The sequence below is a fragment of the Sturnira hondurensis genome, unplaced genomic scaffold (assembly GCF_014824575.4).
Source record: "Sturnira hondurensis isolate 20B ecotype Veracruz unplaced genomic scaffold, ASM1482457v3 Scaffold0020787, whole genome shotgun sequence".
NCBI classification, from domain to species: domain Eukaryota; kingdom Metazoa; phylum Chordata; class Mammalia; order Chiroptera; family Phyllostomidae; genus Sturnira; species Sturnira hondurensis.
The window spans coordinates 4,267,708-4,288,745 of record NW_028093418.1 but is presented as its reverse complement, the minus strand read 5'-3'; the positions used below and the strand labels follow the sequence as shown (position 1 = coordinate 4,288,745).

Here is a 21,038-nt window from a genome sequence, read left to right as displayed (position 1 = left end):
ACTAATAAACAAAACGCAGGATACAAATAAAATATTACTCAGTCTTACACAGGAAATTCTGGCACATGCTGTAACATGGACATGCATCACACTACGGGGGATAAACCAGTCACCAGGGCACGTGCCTCACGCTTCCACTTGTACGAGGCGAGTCAAATTCATACCAACACAGAGCAGAACGGTCGCTGCCAGGGGCTGGGGGAGGGGAGCATGGGCAGCTGTCACAAGGGCCCAGGGTTTGGCTCTGCAAGGTGAACAGTCCTGGACATGGATGGCGGTGATGGCTGAACGAGTGAATGTGCTTAATGCCACTGAAGTGTACACTTAAAATGGCTTTATGCTTTGTATATTTTACCACAATTTAAACCAACAACAACAAAATTACTATTTGCATAGGAGCACAGTGATTGACATGTTAGAAAGCTGGAGCAAGAACATACTTCCCCAAAAATCTTACATAAAGAATTAAATCAAAGTCCTAATGGTCGAATTTACCACATCTCTAGTTGAAAACACACGGGCATAACATTTTACTAGACTGGCTACGAACAAAGCAAGAACTCGACAGTGAAGAAGAGTCCTGTGAGCCTACTACACCCACACCCAGAAGGTGCTGCCAGCACCCGCCCCCATCCTTCCTCCCTCTGGGTCCTGGCAGTGCCTCCCTCGCCGAGTGACTCTTGGGCACCTCTCCTATGATCCAGGTCCCTTCCAGGCAGCCCAGGAGCCCAGCCCAATCCCAAACCCAAGCTGATATTTCTAGGAAGCCAATTCATTTCAATTCCATCTTCACCTCCTGGAGGTCCCATCTATTTCCCATTCTCTGTCCACCGTAAAATCCATTCTCTCCAAACACCAGTCTCCTCAGTAAGACCAGATCTAAATGCTGCCCCAGCCGAAGCTCTCAGACAAGGCAAACCCTTCCAGAGCCCCAGGCGCGCCGCAGGGTGCTCTGCTGCCAGCATGCTCCGGCCCTCACTCAGCCAGCCCAGCCCCAAAACACCTGTCGGAGAGCCAAAGAACCAGCAGGACAGCCGGTTGAACCTGCAGGTTGCCAGGCCTCAGAAGACCTAATGTGGGGCTCCGGAACATGCACCCAAAACAAGCACAGCAAGTGATCTCTAATGCAGCCTGGCCCTGACCTAGACTGCCCCGCCAGAAGCCCAACCCAACCAAGGCCTTAGATACAAACTCCCTACCACCCGTGCCTGAACTTCGGGGGATAATCTTAGCTTCCCTCCAGCCTCCCTCAAAGAAAACCTGTGAACAGTCTGAAGGCTCACTGTACTAAGCAGACCACAGACGTCTGCGTCACACTGCAGCTTAGTTCACATCTGTTCTCGGGGTTGAATCATACCTGCCCTGACTGACCTCGCAGCTATGACAGTCTTTTAAGAAGAAAGGCAACTTCCTATGGGAGAAAATGGAGTTTCTTCAGAGGCAAACTGCAGCCTGACTCACTTTCTAAGGGATTGCACCCCTTTCAGTTGACCTTTTAAAAGATTTTTTTTAATGTTTTGAGGCCCGACTGGTGTGGCTCAGTGGAGTGGACGTTGCCCTGCAGACCAAAAGTCACCAGCGTGAGTCCCGGCCAGGGCTGCAGCCGGGGCTGCAGGCCACGTCCCAGGCTGGGTGTGTGCGAGAGGCAGGCGATCAATGTTCCTCTCACACATGGGTGTCTCTCCCGCTCTCTCCTCCCTCTCCAAAAATAAATAAGTAAAATATTTTTTTAAAAATTCTTTGAATGTTTCCAATAATGGATTTGTTGCAATTACTTTGTAATTTCAAATGTATCACTGTCCGGCATTATCCATCTATACACAGATGACTTCTAAGGAAAAAAGGAGTCACAGAATAGGCTATTTAGAACTGCCTGGATGTTTCAAAAGTACGAATTTTAAGTTCTAAACAAATCAAAATTCTATTTCCTAAATTAAAAATCCACATAAATGTGTCAACTATTCTCAATGATAAGCGACTCATTTCCATCCCAGACGCGTCTGCGGACGAGGGTAGAGCGATCTGATAACAGACAGAGGTAATCTGAATCATGCAGGGCAATGGAAAGATCCCTGGACGGGCCCGCCGAGCTCCACGGCCAGTTCTGCCGTGGCTGGGCCACGTGACCTGACCGGCCCGGGCAACTCCCCATCCCCAGCAACGATGGAGGGCATACAGCAACTGATGGCTGCACGGAGCCACTGGAAACGCACCCATATGTACCTGAAACGACTGAGGCTGCTGCTCTGTCAAAAGATTATACTCCAAACTACTCCAGACGGTTCGATTTTGCAGCACTGGAAAGTTCCTTTTGTTTACTCAGGTGATTCACTGAGGGTCTGCTCTGCACAGAGTTTTATACTAGGTACTAAGGAGGAGCAGAGAAGAAATCAAAGTTGAGGTGCTTCTGTTATGTTCCACACGTTTGCACCCTAGTTGGGGTTGTTACAATGATTTCATCAACAGGCTGTGGACTGACCACTGTACCTCTCAGTCCTCTGGTCCACCAAGTGGTAGACACAGTTATTCACTTCTGGGAGGCAGAGTGTGCACACCATACAGGCGTTTAGTGTCTCGTCCCTGTGACAGCGGACTGACAGTTCAGGGAAGGAAAAGACTTGGGGGGGGAGGGGTGCTTAACAGAAAGTGAGTGTCTGTTAGGGACGCTGGTTATGTCACATATGCTCTCTTCCAATCCTCAAAGTAATCCTATGAAATGGTAACATCCTCATTTTATGGATGAAAAATCATTTTAGAGAGATAAGCAACATGGTCAGGACACAAAGCACGTAACGAGGTCGGTAACAGAAACTAAGTCTGTTCTAACTGAAAAAGCCTGCTGTCTCCCAGCTCTATCCTGGATACGATCAGTAGGTAAAGAGGGGAGAGAGGAAGACGGCATTCAAAATAAGCCCAAGCCTGAAGCTAAAGGAAATCCCGAAGTCTGGCAGAAAGGGGGTGGGGGGAGCATTGGGCAGTTTGGGAAATAAAGTTAAGGCACAGACTGTGAAGAGAATGAAAGTACAGATGGCTAAGAAACGGGGACTTAATCCTATAGATTTATAAAATGGAATTGGAGATTGTAAGGAGGGGAGCAGAGGCTGAACCAGAGCAATCAGGAAGGTGAACTTGATAGCGGACTGAGATGGGCTGGAGAAAAGGTATGGCATGAGGGAGAACAAATTATTTAAAATCCCAAGCACTTCAATATTTAAATAAACCTAGAGGTAACGCATTTGTAATAAAATATTATCAAACTATCTCTTGTATGCATCTTTCTTAAAACACATCTTGAGACATATTTTTTAAAACAGCTATTGTGTCCTCCTAATTCTAATGCAGGTTGGAAACTACTCCCCCCTCCACATGCGTCTAAAAAAGAACTCTCCTTAGATCAGGCCACATTAAAAAACCCCGACTCACCGCCTCAGAGCAGGAAGGGCCAAACAGAAAGAGTAACCGTGGAGACAGCGCCTCTCAAACTCCTTGGTCAAGAGAAACAAAGTTGCAGAAAAACTGTATCTTTACCTTTCCACAAGCACTCAGAACTGTTTGTCAAGGAAACAAGGGCTGACAAATTAGAGAATGACTTTCACATAACCCTAGATTTACTTTTCTCCCAAATGTATAGCTTCCACTTCGCACAAAAATCAACACAAAAGCATCAGCCTCATCACTTAAGGGCCAAATTTCCTTTCTTTTATGGAGGCAGAGCTTTTAGTGTTTTTGTTTTTTTGGTCCGGACTGGTGAATTTAGTGTTTCTTTGGCAGCTCAAGTTCTCCTCCCATTCAATCTTCCCCACAGGAAAATTCAGTTGCATTCCGTAACCTAACTCTGAGCTGCAGCAAGCCAAGGCTCGGTATCGCTTAAACACATCTGAGACCTGGAGGAGGATCATATTAAACCCTTTAGTAACTATCAGATAGACGGCAATAACCTAATTAGCCAGCAGAGCACAGGTAGCAGTGGCCTGGCCAGTACCCTGGTCAAAGGCACTGAAGGCCTCACTCACCAACAAGGCGATCGATCACCTTGAGAAGGGGAACTGGGAGAGAACAAGGAAACTTGGCCAGGAAAACCTTCCCTTGGCCAAGGGAAGTGTGCAGCTGGAGCTTTCGAAAAGAACTGCATTAAACAGAAGAGGCAAAAGCAGTGGGCTCCGGGAAGGGTCATCTTCATTCATCTTTTCCAGACAATATCTGATGTCAAGACGACCTCACTCCCAATTTTGCAACCCTAACTTTAAAGTGAACCTTCGAGAAAGTTAAGCAAGCTTGAGGTTCTGGGGAGCACTGAAAGGGCCCAAACCACATGCCGAGACTCTCTTCACAGCCCTGCAAAGGAAGGAAAGAGGGTACCTGTGTCTAAGTAGCAAGATATTTTAACTTCTGTAGGGAGGAATGAACTCCTCAAGGGTTACAGCTGCTTCGGCAGCCAATGGCATTCTCAGACTACAGCCACGGGATCCTCAGTCTAGAGCTAAGGCATTAAACACAGTGATGGCAAAGCTATTCACAGATGAACAAAAGTGTAGGGGTCAGATGGTAATGCTAAGGGAAATACCTGTTTTTATTGATCCAGGACAAGACCAAAACCTTACAAATACCTAATTACAATTCTATCAACCCGAGTCTATTCCTCAAAGCCTCAAGAACTTGGCCTTACCGAAAAGCCAATCTGCAATGACAAAATTCTCCACATTTGCCTCCGGCTATGAACCTGGACGTAACCTGCTTTTACGCTTTAGCTCTGTAATATTTAAAGGCAAGTAAACCTTTCGGGACTGTAGGAGTATTGACTTTAGTTTACTACTTCTTCCTACTTTTCCCCCCATTTTTCTGCTTCCTAAACATTGGTCAGGCAAGCTTCGATGCCCAAAGGCTTGCCGATTTATGTGTGGTCTCCAACGTGGTGCTACGGGTCCATTAAATAAGAAACTTTCTCTGCTGAGCGATAAGGTCAAATTTAGCTGCCACCTCTCAAAACGAAAAAAACAAGGGGGGAGGAACGTGAAGGGCTGTATCTCCAGCCTGCAGCTTCGCTCTCTCGCCAGGGGCGCGGAGGCCGATCAGGATGTAGAAAAGCTGGCGAAACTGTCGCTCCCGGGCCTGTGGAGACTCGGGCAGGGCCTTGGGGAGGCCGAGCCGGGAGAGGAAGGCAGAGTACGAGGGACTCCTACATCGGCCCGTCGCCCAGGGACTGAGGAACATTCCCCCGGGCCGTCGGCCCACACCTGCCACCGTGCCCTCTTCCCCTTTCGTTCAACGGCCTCCCCGCGGCGGGACTCACAGATTCAGCCGCTCGTAGGTTGACGCCGCCATCCTGCACGTCGCCGCCATCCTGCACCACCGCCTCTTCCCTCCTCTTTCCGCCTGCCCCGCCCCGCGCCGCCACCTCGGCTACGGCGCCACCGGTCACCCTGGCGCGGCGGCCGCAGCACCCAGCCTGGCCCCACCCCTCTCCACGCCCCTCCAGGCCGGCGAGCGAACGGAATGCGGCCGAGGACAAACTTCCTCCGCACGCCTGAGACGCTCTTCGACGCAGTGGGGAGGAGCACAATGACGTTGCCGCTGCGGATTGGCGGAGCGCGTTTACGGGGAAGGGAGGAGCTCTAGGAGCCTTAGGCAAACGTTGAGGCCGAAATGAACTAGTTGTGTCGGGGAGCCTGTTGAAGCTGCGTAAGGGGTAATCTACATTGCGAGCAAGGGCTCGGCTAGTACGGGGCCAGTGGCGCAATGGATAACGCGTCTGACTACGGATCAGAAGATTCTAGGTTCGACTCCTGGCTGGCTCGTTACGTACACTCTTTTGCCCTATCGGGGGTTGATGTTCCGCGGCTTTCTTAGGAAGTATTGTTAACGAAAGTAACGAAAGTGTGAAGGTTAAACATCTTGAATTTTAACGCTGCTTTGCCTAAAATGTCATCTTTTAAGGTGTATTTGGAACGCGGAGTTGTGCGAGGTGATGTGCACATCAAAGCGCCCTATTAATGATCCAGTTGAGGAATCTCTGTAAATGGGGTACTTAGGAAAACACACCTGGAATGGGAGCAGTTTTGGAGTGGGGATGGGGAGGGGGAGCGTACTGTGGCCGGAGGTTAGCTACCGGAAGACACAAAGGCGCACTGAAGGAAGCTGTTCTGGCCTTTTCCCTGTGGATGAGAAGTCCCAGCAGTGGTGTGCAGAGCTGCGCAGCGCCAGTTCACCGGGATACGGTGGGCTCCAGCTCTAACCGCATTGGAGAAGGAGCTGCTGCAGTGCGGCTGCGCGCGTCTGAGGGCGGGGGGCGGGCGCCGCAGTGCAGGCAATCTGCAGCCCTGTCTTGAGAGCGCGGGGTCCCTAAGCAACATGGCCCCCAATGCCTTCGGGAAACCTTAAGACGTGGGTATTTTTTGCAGTAAGAAGACCTCAGGTAATCTGGTATATTCCTCTCATTTAATGGGTGTCTGGCTTCTCAGACCTGGGGAGGCCCGAAAAGTCCGCGACTGTGAGGGGACTTGAATACGGGGAGTGGCTGAGACTTCGAACACTACCCTTTAGCCACTCGATCGATCGATTAATCTCTCCAATACAACGTGTTTTCCTCCTGAGGAAATTACAGAAAATTTGTAAACTATAGAAAATCATTCTGAATGAAAGTAATGCCAGTTCTCATCTCGAGATCATTACTGTTAACGTCATAATTTCTTCCCTCGAGGCGTTTTTTTCCTGCCGCACTTGTAATATGGGTCTATCCACACACGTATTTTTCCGAATTCGGGCTTGTACCAGAAATGTCTTTGTAATTCTTTTTTGTCTCCTTGGTTTTTTTGCCTGAAATTTACGGTCATTAAATATTCTTTGAATATATCTCATTAGAGAACTAGATAGTTTAAGATTATTCTTATTAGGAATTTGGATTATCAGTTTAACACTTTTAAAAAGTAATTCTCTATTGAATTATTTCATACATGTCTAATAAATTTCTAGATGTAGAATGATCAGGTGAATATTTTTAAGGTCCATTTTATAGACGTTTTTACCCCTTGGTACATACTTTCAAATTGCCTTTCAAAAAAATTAAGCCAATAAATACTTTCACCAATTAACATATTTCCTTGCATGCTAACCAGCACTGTGCATTATAATTTTCATTATGATTTCTTTGTAATTTTCATAATTGAAGAACAGAACTTCCTTTACTTGATGTGTGTATATATATACATAGATATATACATATATCACTTGATGTATCTCTCGATACATGCATTCAGTGTTTTCTTGCATATTTGTTGGAGTTTTTAATATATAAAGGATCTGAATTCTTTGGCTATCAAATCCATTGCAATCTGTATATTGTACCATTTCCTTATAATATTTTTGCACCTAAAGTAATTTTCATTTTCATGTATTCCAGTGTACCACTGTTTTCCTTTATAGTGTCTTCTATTGCATGTGTGGTCTTTTCATATTTAGTGCTTGTGTTATTTTTTTTTCCACTTTTAGTCCATTTGTAATTTATTTTGTTGGTCATCCCAATGCAAAAATCAATGAAGTCTTAAAGCCTGTCACTCTTATTGAGCAATTAAGAGCTCTAAACTTTTTACTTGGGCTTATTCCATCCTAACAGAATTCCCTAAGGGAAGTTCTGTTGTCCCCATTTTCAAATATTAGGGAACTAAATTTGCATAAAGTCATTGAGCAATTAGGTGGTGGAGCCTGAGTTAGACCTTGAATCTGTACTCTTGACCCCAAGGCTATTCTGCCCATGGGCTTACTATTCGCTGGAGGGTGAGCACATGAGCGGACCCAGGGCCAGACCCCGTCTGGGCATAAATGGTGATCACATGTGCACTTCACCCCATCCCCCTTGCCAGTTAGCAATCGGAAGGCCTCATCTGTAGTCCTGATGGTGCTTCTACTCATCAGATCTGGGCTCTTGGACATTTCCTCTCCTTTAATAAAATGGGCAGCCTACCTGGTAAGGCTTTAAGTAAAAAATGCTTCCAGCTGAACAGCCTGTGCTGGACAGAGGGCACCTGCGTGGGCTTCTCTGAACACATCACCATGCAGAAGTTCTATCACCAGAAAACTGAGAGACACAAAGGTTAATCTTCCTTTGCCAAGTGCAGTACAACCCATGGCCTTTGTGAACATTGAGTGAGACTGAAACGTGGAAACTAATTCACACAGAAACAGGCATTCCTCTTGGGCAAACAAGCCAAAATTGGATTGTTAGGAAAGCAACGTTCAGGGTAAGAAACCAGCCAAGGATCAGTGAGAGAAACTGACAGCTTTAGCCAAGTTTTTCTTATAGTGAAATTATGTTGCCCATATAAATAGTTTTTTAATAAAATCTGCCGGCAGGCTTTCCACGAAAACAGTCCAAGCCGCAAATGAAGTGTGGTGGCATCATCCAAATGGTGTCTGCAGCCCACTTTGGTGTCCATTCGCTACAGGAGAGTGTGGCTCCCACTGTCTACTTTTCTCCAGTTCAGTCTGTCGCTGGGTCTGACCTCCTGCCAAGCCTCCAGATTGGGTGTGTCCCCTCCCCTCCATCACAAGCCTGCTGTGGGCTGGGTCCCACAGGGAAAGCAGGGGCCCTCTACTGATCAGTGGGTGGGAGGGCCTTACGCAGCTTTGCACACCTAAAGCTGTCACATACCTGGGCCCCTCTTTTGGATCAGACCTCTGGCTTCTTTTTCTCACTTTTTATTCACTTCTGTTTCCGATCCAAAGAAAACGCAAACCCTACTTTTAGCAATGCTTGAAAAAAATGCACCTAATATCCCTGGGATAGTCCTTCATTTCCACCAAAAAAATTTTGTTGAACACATCAGTAGGCTAAATAACGCCTCCTCCCCCTGCGAGATGTCTGTGTTCTAATCCCTAGAATCTGTGAATATCTTCACCTACAAAGTAAACGAGACTTTATGGGTGTAACTAAATTAATGGTCATGAGATGAGGGCATCTCCTAGATCTGGGTGTGCTCGATGTAATCCCAGAGTCCTCAGGAGAAAGCAGGAGGGTTAGGGTGTGTGAGGACGGAAGGTGTCAGAGTGACAGAGTCAAGGCCAATTCATGTGGGCAGCCTCTAGGAGCTGAAAAGGGCAAGAATGGACTCTCGCCTACAGCCACCAGAGGGAATGCGGCTCTGGCGGCTCTGCTGACCTTGACCCTCTGCGGCCACTTTCTCCAGAACTGCAGGGTGAATTGGAGTTGCTGTAAGCACCAAGTTTGTTTATTTGTGACAGAAGCAATAGGAAACCAATGGAGACTCTCACAGAGAAGGGGATAAGCCATGTAACACGGCATCCTGTTTTACAGCAAACCCTTTTAAAAGTAGAAAAGAATAAACTCTAAAAAAGCAATAAAAAGTATTGTACAGAAACTGCATAGACGTGTGAGCGTTGCTTACCATCATTACCAAGTACGAGGCACTGTACATAATTGTCCGTGCTACACTAGGGCAGATTTGTTTACCCAGCAGCACCACGAATGTGACTAGTACATTGCGCTGCGACGTCCAGGGCTACGTCACCAGGCGATCAACTTTTCAGCCCCATTACCCTGTTATGGCACCACGTTTGTCTACACGATCCTCCATTGGTCGAAACATGGTCATGAGGCACTTAACTAGACTGCGCAGCCTCAGTCTCTTCCCACTTCTGACACCCTGTGTCCCTTTAAGAATCCAGAGCTCAAAAAGGGGACCAAACCCAGTCAACAAAATACACCGTCTTCCTACTCGGTGCACACACAAAAGAAGACCCAGTAGACACCGTGTTTGGAGAGCACTTTAATAGTCTACAAGTTGATGCAGTTTTATTGTCCTGGTATTTTGAATCACTTTACAGTAACATCTCAAATAATTTTTAGTAACAATAGTTTGCACGACTTTATAATAGCAGTGTTTTTTAATCATTCTGTAGTAAAAGAAGAGACAGAAAAATAATTTTGCCCCACAGTTGAAATTTTCATACACTCTGGAAATTTCCCAAATCGGTCCAGTTCTGGCTCAGAACAGATAGCTAATATATTTTATTCATTTTTCTCTATTGCTTTTAAAAGTTAGTTCATGTAGTAACTGGGAAATTAGGGCTACTTGTGGCACAAAGGAGAGTGGGAAGAATTTGGTTTCCTGGCAGGCAGGGTTTTACTAACAAGTGCACCAAGCAACAACAGCTTAGGGTCATGTCTCACACATGCTCTGCAAGAGTGCCAGCAGCCCTCACGGTTCTCACACTTTCACACACATGGGAAAGGCACACAAAGACAGCCTGCAAAGGACTGTGAGTGACAAAGAATTCTTTCAGGCCCTCACATTCCTGTTTTCCTTTCTGCAAGTGGGACTCAAGCCCACAGGAACAAGGCAATGGAAGCCTTGAAGGTGATCAGAATTCTGTGATGGCCCCTCCAGCCATCCAGACCTCAATGGCATCATCAGCTCAGGACTCAGCTGAAAGAGGTCTCCACTCCCGCACTCCCCAGAGCAATGACGTCCTGCGCCGGGACAGGCAATGACGGGGACAGGACTCAGTTTAGCCCTCCCAGATGAGAGATGGAGAGGTCACTCCTTACTCAAGTGATTCACTCAGATGGGGAAACATCAGATAGACACAGAATCCTGATAGTCTGCCAAACAGGGTCACTGGCCTTCCCCAGACCACCCAGGCAGCGTTTGAATGGCCGGGGGCGGGGCGTGGCAGGGTGGGGAGCTGGTGGCAGGTGGCGAGAAAAAAACTAAAGGTCAAAATGAAGTGAGGGAGAAGGCTGGAGGCTGGCTTTGGGGCCTGGGATCGGGCCATAATCTTCATCTCCACATCTAGCTATAAAGTCCAAGAGTTGTCTAGGGCTGTTTGCTCTTGTACAGCAAACTTATTCGTCCTGGGCTACCAGGTGCCTGTTTTCTTTCTAGGCACCTGTAAGTACAACCCCAGTACAGTTCTATTTGGCTAATAACTCACAGGATATTTCAGATAACCAGGTAGAGGAACACCTCCTCATGGCTTATATGCAAGGGCCTGAGCGGGAGAGATCCAAAATGAGAGTCCTGCCCGGGACCCGCTCTGGGGACGCCGATCACAAGAGAAGCTGCTCTTTGGCTTTTGTCTCGTAATTCTCTCACTGCTCTTCAATGGCACAAAATGCCACATTTGCAGCAAGATGGGAATCACCCCAATTAAGGCCATTTTTAAATTTTCATTTAAAAAATTAATCACACACTTAACTAGTTCCCCAATTTGCAAATGCACGCCTCCTGCCTCCGACAGCAGCTCCAAGGCAACTTTCTTCACTCTGTGGGGCTTGAAAGGGGAGCAGAGATGAGTCTGCAAGGCCAAGAACATTCCTGGGTTGACAAAGGCAGGTTGAGACGCATGGGCCAGCTTCCTGCCCACAGCCCTGCCAGGGCGGAGCCAGATGACTGATTAGATGGGAAGAGAGGGGTATGACCCCAAGAGTCACTGCCCCAGCCCTGTCCACTCACAGCTTTTCAGGAGGTTCAGCCCTTGAAAAGGAACTGGTGAGAGCACACAGCCTGGACAGAAGTGATGTCTAGCCAAAGGATCCAGCAGAATGAATTTAATAAAAATGTGAAACTATCCCCAGTGCCCGTGCTGTGCTCTTTGCAGGCAACTGTGTCTGAGTGAGTCAAAACGTGACTCAGACGGGAAGCTGGGCCCTGTAGAAAGTCTGGGGGGTCACAGGAGGGCTCCCCTGACCACCCTCCACAGCCCAAATCCTCCGGTCCTCCTGCGTGGGGTGCCAGGTGAGGGGGCAGAGAGCAGATGCCAGCTGTGGTGCCCCAGCCTGACTGGCAGTGGTGAAGATGGCCCCGAGCTCCTGTGACAAAGGCCACGGGGCCACTGGCAGCCAACCTCTTAAAAATATTTACACATACATCTGCTTATTGAAATGCCAAGGGACCTTGAGCTCCACCTGGCCTTAGGACTGTGATGTGCAGGGCCAATTCTGCCTCCTCAGTGCAGAGGTGGCCCTGAAATCTTGCCTGTGTGTGGTCCTCTGAGCCCTTGTCATCCCGGGGAGCCAGCCAGATGCAGTGCACAGCACCTGACATCAACCTGCTCTAGTCCCCATTGCCCTTCGGTTATGGGCACAGTGCTCTGACCCGCCGCAGGCAGGCTGTGCACAGCCAGACCTTCCCACCACGCCACGGGAGCCAGCTGAGCCCACTGTGAATTCCTCCCCTACCTGCGATTTGGTGAAGCTCTTATCTGTGAGGTATGTTTTGGGTATGGAAGGAAACAATTTTAAAAAAAGAAGGAAAGAACAGACAAAAGCACTGTACCTTATACTGGTGTCTTCAAATGCACGCCTGTGCCAAGGGTTGGGCAAGAGACACTTGTGAAATGATTGTAATAACTTATCCTCAGGTGCGCCCCCACGCTGGTCTCGAGGTCTCACACACAAACACCCCTCATCTGTACGGGGCTGGCTCTTGGGACGTGGCAGGACTCCCAAAAGCCCGGGAGATGTCCGCACGTGGGATCCCAAGACTTGCCTTTGGGGGAGCAACTCCAAAGTCACGGACTCTGGAGGGCTGCAGAGGGGACATGCGTAAACAGGTGGGCAGAGGGGCCTGGTGCCCGCACCAAGTTCTTTGTCCCAAAGCCCCCCGCTACTGCCTATAGGGGAGGGAAGACCTGCGGAGACACACACAGTGCTGTCAGGGCACAGGAGGCCACCCTGTCTCGCCTACTTCAACACCTGGCTCTGGTTTACCGAGGAAATTCTTTCCAAGAGACTCAGCACATGTCATGGCTTCCCTCTCGCCATAAACCGAGTTAAATCTGCAGCCCTTCTGCAGAAGAGCTGACACTCTGGGGTGGAAGGAAGCTTTAAGTCACATGTGTGTGTGCACACCCACATGCGCATGGGGAGGGCGGTGCGTGGGTTTTCCTGAAGGGAGGAAAAGGGCGGGATGGATCGGCAGCTGAAGTCTCTCTTCTGGGGATATTAGGAAATATGCCCAGGGCCAACCTGCCCCTTGGGGTGAGCCGTTCCCACAGGAGACAGGTGGGCTCATTCGGCTGCACTGATGTGATTGATCCCCTGCCACATGCCACCCGCCTGCTGGAGCGTCTTCCGGAACAATCTGAGGAGCGCATGCCAGTGGAGAAAGGCCCTTGGAAAACACACACACCAGACAGGGAGGGCTGGCCTCATGGGGCTGGACCCCATGTGTGCGCACAGGCGCTCGCTGGCCAGGCCCTCCCACCCCCACCCCAACGCCACCCCAGGGACCACTGGAATCAATGGGCGGATGGGTCATTGCGCAGCCCCGGCCTCTTGCCCTGCCCCAAGGTCTCTGTATGAGGCTCCGGCTAGAAGTGGTGCTGGTGAGGGGCTGCAGACGAGGGGCCTTTCTCCAGCCTCTTGACGTGGCAGGTCTGACAGAACAGGCGGTCCTCCAGGGGGTAGCAGCGGTGGCCATCTTCGTCGTTGAGCTCCAGGCCACAGTCCTGGGGGAGGCAAAAGTGTCCAGTGGCAGCCAAAGAATAGGGCCGCCAGACAAACACAAAGGCCACCGTCCCTGAGAGTGGCGGTGTGATTCTCCAGGGGTGGAAAGTGCAGAACCCAGGGGAGGTCGGGGCCGCACTGTCCCCTGCCGGGCCACTGGCTACGTGTCACCCTCGAGCACCTTGAAATGGGGCTAATGGGAAATGGGATGTGATGTCCATGTGAACACACACCAGACTTCCTAGACTTAGAGAAGAGGATAGAAAATAGCTCACAAAAAATGTTTTATGGGGACTACATGCTAAAATGATAACGTTCTGGGTTAAAGAAAATTTTATCATAAAAACTGATCCCGCCCATTTCTTTCCCTTTTCTAAGGAGGCTACTAGAAAAAGAACAACACACAGGACCTGAATTTGTGGCTTATGAGTCTCCACCCGACAGCACCGGTCTGGGGTGTGTGGAAGGGACGGTTGAGCATCTGTACCTCCTTCCCCAGAGCTAGGGGTGCCACCAACAACACCCACACATTTCTTCAGGGCTGGTGGTGGGATCCAGCTATCTGTTGCCCACACCCCCTGCTCTCCCGACCCCCCAACTCCGCATCACAAAATAAATCTCATCTCCTTCCACTTAATTCTCGCTCAACATCCACAGGCTCTTAAAGTGTCTGTGCCCTTCACAAGGGCTGGTGAGAGGCGACCCCTGGCCGACCCAACAGGCACCAGCGGGTGGCATCGGGACAGAGAAGGGGCAGATGCCCACCCCCCCTTCACACCGACCAGCCACATCCCTGTTTCCAAAGGTGGGGGTGGGGTGGGGTGAATTTCTTCATCATTTCCAGGGCTCAGCTGAGAAAGAGGCTCCTGGTGGACAGAACAGCCTACGAGCTGGAGGGGAGGGAGTGTATTCCCTAATCGCACACCTGCCTGACAATGAGGCCCCCACACAGAACCTGAACCCCCACTCCCCACGGCCCTCCTGCTCTGCAGCTTCATGCCCCAAACATCTGTAGGCCCTCCAACCTCCCCTACCCCAACCCCATCTCCTCCATCAGCTCAGACGGCTGCCCCGGCCTGAACCTTGATGACTGTCCCCTGACATCGTCAGCTAGGCCGCTTTCCTGTTGGGCTGCCAACCAGGATCTGCGGGCCAGGGCAGGGAGGGGCCTACCTCGCAGTGGTAACACTCCACGTGGTAGTCCCTGTCCATGGACACGACGCGGATGGTCTCGTCAGAGCCCTGCACCGAGAAGCAGCGGGAATAACAAGACAGTTGGGGGGCCCTCGGGCTCCACATGCCAAGGGTGCAAGGGTGTGTCGGGGGAGGGGTTCTGAGTAACAAGCAGGTGGCAAAGAGCAGAAATTGGAGACGGGCACTAACACCGGTGCGAAAAGGATGCATTTACTTACGGGGAGAAAGGGAGGGACAGGAGCCCTGCCTTCTGGAGAGTCGGGGTCAACAGGGAAAAAACCACCTATGGCCCTTTGCTCACCTGCTCCTCTTCCAATCTAGGGTTAGTGTTGGGTCCGAGTGTTTGGCCAGATTACAGGGACAAATGGGACACAAAGAAGGGTGTTGGGCTGGGCAAAGCTAATGGGACAGGGGCTTTGTGGTGAGGGCACTAAGGAGAGGACACAGGTCTTGTGAATGATCCCAGGGAGAAGCCTGTGTTGTGGGAGACCCTGGCTGCAGGAGCATCTTACCTCCGGGGGGAGGATGGGAAGCCCACAGGCTGCACACTTGGGGGCCAGCACCCTGAGGGAGAAGCAGAGAGGCAGTGAGACGCAGGCTGTGTTTCCGGAGGGCGAGGCCCACTGTTTCAGGGAGACCGGTGCTGGGGCCTGCCCAGAGCCTCCCTCACAGGCCTGGCCCCGCGCCTGGCTCCCTCTCTGGGGCCCCTTCGGTAATGCTTCGGGGTCATTCCCCAGTGGTAACAAGCACGCCTGGCCCCCTCACTTGACTCGGGATAGAAACGAACCGTCTGCTTACCCGCCTCGCAGTGTCTGGTCCGGGCCAGGCACAGCGAGGGGGGTGGCGGCCAGCCAGATTGGTGGTTTCTGAAGTTAGGCAAAGCTGGAGCCACGGGGCCTGTCGGATTGGATCTGTTTTTGTTTTTGTTTTTTCCAGTAAACCTGATTCTTTAATCAGTTCCTGTCTGCATAGGCATCTGCTGAGCTAGAGGCCCCTGGCACACTCCTCAGCCCAGTCAGCCTTTGCTGGACTGTGGGCTGACCGGACAAGCTGCCTGCAGACACGCCACCCCCCCCACAGGTGTCCACCTGGCACTCTGCTGAGTGTCCACTGGCGTGGCTTACACGTGCAGCGCCCGGCCCTCCTTACTTGTGGTAGTCTCGGACACAGTAGATCCTGTTCTCTGAGTCCACGGTGAAGGGCACCCCGTCCAAGCACTCGTTACAGATGACACAGCGGAAACAGCCAGGGTGGTAGGACTTCCCCAGGGCCTGCAGGATCTGGGGACACAAAGGACACAGCTGGGACTCAGCGGCGTGACAGGAAGGAAGGGACGGTAGAAGGGAAAACACTGCACGGAGGGACCACGTGACCACGCCACACAAGGCACTTGCTCCAGAGCTTCACGGGGACCAAGGTCGAGAAGTAACCGCAGGAAAGCTAATCCAGTCACACGTATAAACAGGAGAGGGCCAAACAGGATCCTCCTCCTGAATTCATAAAAACTCCGCGAGGAAATTTAAACCACTCCCTATCAAAAACCGCTCCAGTTCTTTGCAGAAGGTGATGCGCAGCAGGGCCATGAGAGGATCCGTCCAGGATTCGGAAAGCAGTAACTACGTGGAAAGGCTCAGGGAAACTCCCTGTGAAAATGCAGAGCTTGGAGAAAGCCCCTTAACTCCTTCTAAGCGGCTTTGACTCGGCAGCAGGATAATCCAGAAGCTGTGCCCCGGGCCCTGATCACCTCGAATTCAAGCGCAGGCAAAACCTCTTTGTTGCTCTTAAACACAGCGAAGAGAACGCCCCACAATCCTCCTCCCTCTGTGTCATTTGATCTGGACGTGACACCTGGGCCTGCAACAGGCTGCCCTGAAACCAGGATGGAGCTGAGACACAAGGGGAGGGGAGAGCAGAGCACGAAAACGCATCCTTGGTGACACCACCCACCACGGAAGTGCCCACCTCCAACCCCTTGTTAGGGGAGCGAGAGCAGCTTTCCTACCACATCGGTGGCTCTCACGGTGCAATGCCTGGACCTGCAGCATCAGCATCGCCCAGTCTGGGGCCTCCCCCCAGATCTCCTGAATCACCGCCTCTGGGGTTAAGCCAGCAGTGGGGGTTTGAATAACGTGATTCTGAGCACACGGACGCTTGAGAAGCACTGATCTCACATGAGCCTGGCTTTTTCTATAATGTGCACCTGGAAGCACCTCGGCTGACTCAATGGGAGATTCATTTCTGCAAATACCCGGGGCCGTGAAACTTAGCACAAACCGCGGAGCCACGGAATCAGCACCTGCAAGCTGCACCAAACACCCATCTGTAAGCGACGCACAGAGCAGTCATTATTATTTGGCGGGGGGGGGGGGGGGCACACAGGGCCCTTGGGAAGGGGAATTGCAACTGAGGGAAACCTTGTTGGTGTAGGGAGAGACCCGTGTGGACAACGGGCTGTGTTCTGGCACGTTCCAGGGCCCTGACACTGCCTCCACAGGCCACAGCCCACCTTGCACACTGCGGCCACTGGCGAGTAGGGAGGGCTCCCTGCTTCCCAGCCTCCTCATTCCCTCTGGGGTCTCACAAACCTCCCAGACCCCTCTCAAGCCACCAAGATAAAAAGAAACGCCAGCTGGGCTTCCAGAGTCCACTTGGCAATTCAAGTCCTGTCTTGGAAGAGAGAGACCAGCGAATTCATTTAACCCAGACTGTGATGGACACAGTGGGGTCAAGGTGCCATTTTGCTGCCCTCTGAGTAGCGGTTTCCGTTTATGTCGGATCTTTTTCGTTTTCCTTTAATGTGGGAAAACACCCAGGTCCAAGCTGCAAGCCTGAGTGCTCAAGCCTTCTATGAACAAAGGGGGCACAGACAGCCAACTTACAGAAACAGCTGGGATATTTGGGGTTCTGCTGGAGGACCAAGAATGGATTCGGAAGGAATCTTTCTCTGCATCAGTGTAATTTGGGGTGACAGGGATGGTTTCTGTTTTTAAAACTAGGCATCGCTTGCAGACAAACATCCACTAAAAGTTTTCCAGTCCCAGGAAAGGCCTGCAACAACCCGGGTTTCAGTTCCCATGCTCCGGTGCGGCAGAGACTGCCTCCAAAATGCAATTCCTTTCTCTCCCACACGCGTAGGCTGGTTCTCTCTTCAAGAAGCGAAGAAGATTTCCCTTCCCCGTGAATCAAGACCGGTCTTGCGACACTCTTTGATCAACAGAATGAGGAAGAAATGATGTCCTCCCTCTTCCTGTAGGCAAGTCCAGGCCAGACACCGAACGAGGTTAGAGGTCACGAGGGGAGAGGCCTAGAGTGCGAGAGGCCACCATGGACACTCCACTGTGCCACCAGCTGAAGGCAGCTGAGAAAGCGACTCCAGCCAACGCCACACGGCACAGAAGAACCACCCCACCAAGCCCTGACCTAATTCCTGACCCGTGGCACCATGACCAGTAATAAATCACTGTCGTTTTACACCGCTAAGTTTTGGGGGTAGTGTGTCATATAGTGATAAATAATTGGAGCACCCTGAAGTTCAAAGAAGGCTTAGGACACCCAGAAATAAGAATCGGGTATAATAGTGTTAAAAAATGTGGATACTGTGCCCTGGCTGGTGTGGCTCAGTGGAATGAGCGCAGGCCTGATTCAAATCCCAATTGGGGAACATGCAGTAGGGGGCAAGCAAGAGGCAACAGATGGATGTTTCTCTCCCTCCCTTCCTTCCCTTCTCTCTAAAAATAAATAAAAAGTTTTTAAAAAGTGTGGACAATGTTGACCTCTTAGGTGGTGGGTTTGTCAGAAGGACTCAAAGGTCAAGGACAAATTCTGCTAACAAAATGGTGCCCTGTGGAGTCTGGCGGGCACGTGGGGAGGGCAGGGGGGATGGTCGGTGGTGGCTCCTGCCTGCCTCCCCCGGAAAATGGGCGGAGGCTGCCGTGTTCCCAGGGAGGCCCAGCTACTCAGGAGGCCTCCGCTGCTCAGAGCCTGAAATGGGTGTTGATGTCCCTCAAACACACACCTAAGGGTGTTCACCGCAGCTTTGTTCATGAGTGGCCCCAGATCGGAAACCACCTAAGTCTGTGTCAGCAGGAGAATGGAGAGATAAACTGCTATATCCCTATAATAGGATTCTTCCTAGCGATGAAAATAAACTACCAACACAGCTAACACATGAATGAACCTCAGAAACATTTTCCTAAGTGAGAAAAGGCAGCCCCAGAGGAGTCCGTATTACATTCTTCCATGTGTATGACCAGCAAAACAAATCTGGGGCAAGAGGTGTCGGAATAGCGGGTGCCTTTGTGGGCGGGGTCTGGCCTGGGAGGAGGCCAGGGAGGAACTTTCTCAGGTGCAGAACGTGGGGTGTGACCCGCATCCTGATCTGGGCGGTGCTTACACAGGTTTATGCAAATGTAAAAACTCATTAGCTGTACATGTAAGATGTGTTCCCTTTATTCTGTGAGTTGCTTCTCAATCATAATTTAAAAGCAAAAAAAAAAAAAAGCAACACTTAGCAAATTCTCTTCTCCAGAAGTGAATCCATGGGTCAGCTTAGAAAGGGATTTAACTCTAACTAAAAAAAAATGTTATATAGTCATTTTCTCTAACCAGTATATTAAAGAAGTTCTACAGGACCCATCTCCAGCGGTAAACAATTTGATTCCTGAAACAGAATAAAGAACCCTGTGTCCCTTAAGCCCGCAACCTTACCCTACAAGGAGGGCAGGAAGGAAAAACATTCCCCACTGAAGAGAGAGAGAGATGACCAGCGCAGAGAGCTAGTGGCTGAACAAGGGACAGGATGTATAGAACCTGCTCCTTGTTCCGCTGGTTCAAAAACTTGTCTCAGGAACAGACTGAGCAGGGCAGGTCAGAGGGGAGGAACACGGAGCTTCACCTGCGTCTCTGCGCCTAACTCCAAGGGAGCCGAGCATTCCGTGGTAAAAGCAGGCTCTGTCTGACATCTCACCTTGGACGCCGTGGGGGTCACAGAAAATCAGATGGAGGCCAGAGTGATCTGGACAGCCCAGGGCTGGGACAATGGTCCGAAACACACCACTGCATGGGCTGGGTGGGGGAGGATGCTAGTGGCAACACCGGCCAAGGATGTGGGTGCTATTAGAGTGAGCAAGGGGCATGCACGGCACAGGACTGACTTTTAATAACACCGGCCACAACCGCAAGCCAGGCTGGGAAACAACAGTTCTCCACAGTTACTTTCTCTTTTCTCGGAATGCCTCTCCCTCTCACCGTGCTCTCGCCTGGTTTGGCGGACCCTACTCACCATGTCCATGATCAGATGGCCACAAAGAAAACACCTGTCAGCAGACTGCTGGAATCCAGAGTACTGCAGGGGAAAGAGAAAAGACAGGTAAAATACAGGCAAGGCGCAGGAATCCAGCCCCTTGCCGTTATCCACAAGGATAATGAGGAGTGTCACTCTATTCAGGAATTTGTCATTTCCCCCGAGGACAACACAGCTGTGTGATGAATCAGGGAATACTCTTTGCCACAAAAACCACTACCCACACTACTACTACTTGCCCTGACAATAACTACATCTGGGTACCCCTGACATGCCTTGGCGGCTGTAGTCCAATCAGGTCGTTCTGAACAAGGCGCATTCCTGGCATCCCCTGGGATCATTCCAGATCCCCTGGAAACCTTAAGAAATGCAAATTCGTGGAACCCAGCCCACACCTACTGAACTGGAAACCCAGGGGCCCTGGAATCTGTGTTTTCACGAGCCCTATGGAAGATCCTGATGTATGTTCACGTTTGAGGCCACCACGCTAATCCTCAAAACAATTCTGCAACCTGTTTGTTACACCATTTCTCAGAAGGGAGGCTCAGAGAGGTAAAGTGACCTTCTCAAGGTCACACAGCCTCTAAAGGGTAAGTCCAGGATTCAAATTCAAGTCCGTTTCTGGTTACAAAGCCAAGGCCTTTTACCGTTAGCTTCAAAGGAACTTGATAAGTGTTACTGACCTTACGTTACCAGCACACACACAGACACCCCCCCACACACAGCTGCAGCCTTGAAAGAAATGAGGAACTCCCTTCAGAAACCCTACTAGAGACCACACACAGGAACACACTACCGTTTAGATATTGCAAATTTAACAACGGGGAAAACTAATGGAAAGGAAGGTGGAAAACAGAAAAAGGGAAACTTGAGGCAACTCTCCATCACTAGTGCAGGTTCCTGCTGCCCCGCACCTTCTCCCCTTCTAGGCAGTTCTCGATTTTCTCGTGGAACGCAGCCCCTCCCCTCCTGGTCCTGCGGGCTAATCCCACGCTGGGTTCCAAGGCGGGGCACGGACTCAACCCTGGCCAATCAGAGCCTCGCATTCCTCCAGCGCAATGATTCTGCCTATGGATGGCC

General features: G+C 50.6%; 2 protein-coding genes and 1 non-coding gene across 5 annotated transcripts in view; 1 reads left to right on the top strand and 2 right to left on the bottom strand.

Annotated features, from left to right (window-relative positions):
- The window catches only part of SACM1L (SAC1 like phosphatidylinositide phosphatase), a 45,114-nt gene extending 39,668 nt beyond the window's left edge, over nucleotides 1-5,446 (bottom strand). Inside the window, exon 1 of the mRNA XM_037030605.1 lies at nucleotides 5,291-5,446. Within this exon, the coding sequence (XP_036886500.1) occupies nucleotides 5,291-5,340 (50 nt within the window). The 5' untranslated portion in view covers nucleotides 5,341-5,446. The remainder of the gene's footprint in view (nucleotides 1-5,290) is intronic.
- The window catches only part of LIMD1 (LIM domain containing 1), a 65,639-nt gene that overhangs the window by 4,489 nt on the left and 40,112 nt on the right, over nucleotides 1-21,038 (bottom strand). For 2 of the 3 annotated variants that reach the window (XM_037030604.1, XM_037030603.1), the window contains exons 6-10: nucleotides 19,938-20,000; nucleotides 15,806-15,936; nucleotides 15,169-15,220; nucleotides 14,636-14,704; nucleotides 9,763-13,464 (exon numbers count right to left, since the gene is read on the bottom strand). In XM_037030604.1, the coding sequence (XP_036886499.1) occupies nucleotides 13,327-13,464; nucleotides 14,636-14,704; nucleotides 15,169-15,220; nucleotides 15,806-15,936; nucleotides 19,938-20,000 (453 nt within the window). In that variant the 3' untranslated portion in view covers nucleotides 9,763-13,326. Of the gene's footprint in view, nucleotides 1-9,762; nucleotides 13,465-14,635; nucleotides 14,705-15,168; nucleotides 15,221-15,805; nucleotides 15,937-19,937; nucleotides 20,001-21,038 lie in introns of those variants that run through there. The other variant, XR_005064214.1, reaches the window with a different exon arrangement.
- On the top strand, nucleotides 5,723-5,795 carry TRNAR-ACG (transfer RNA arginine (anticodon ACG)). Its single transcript has one exon. It is a non-coding gene; the product is annotated as a tRNA-Arg (tRNA).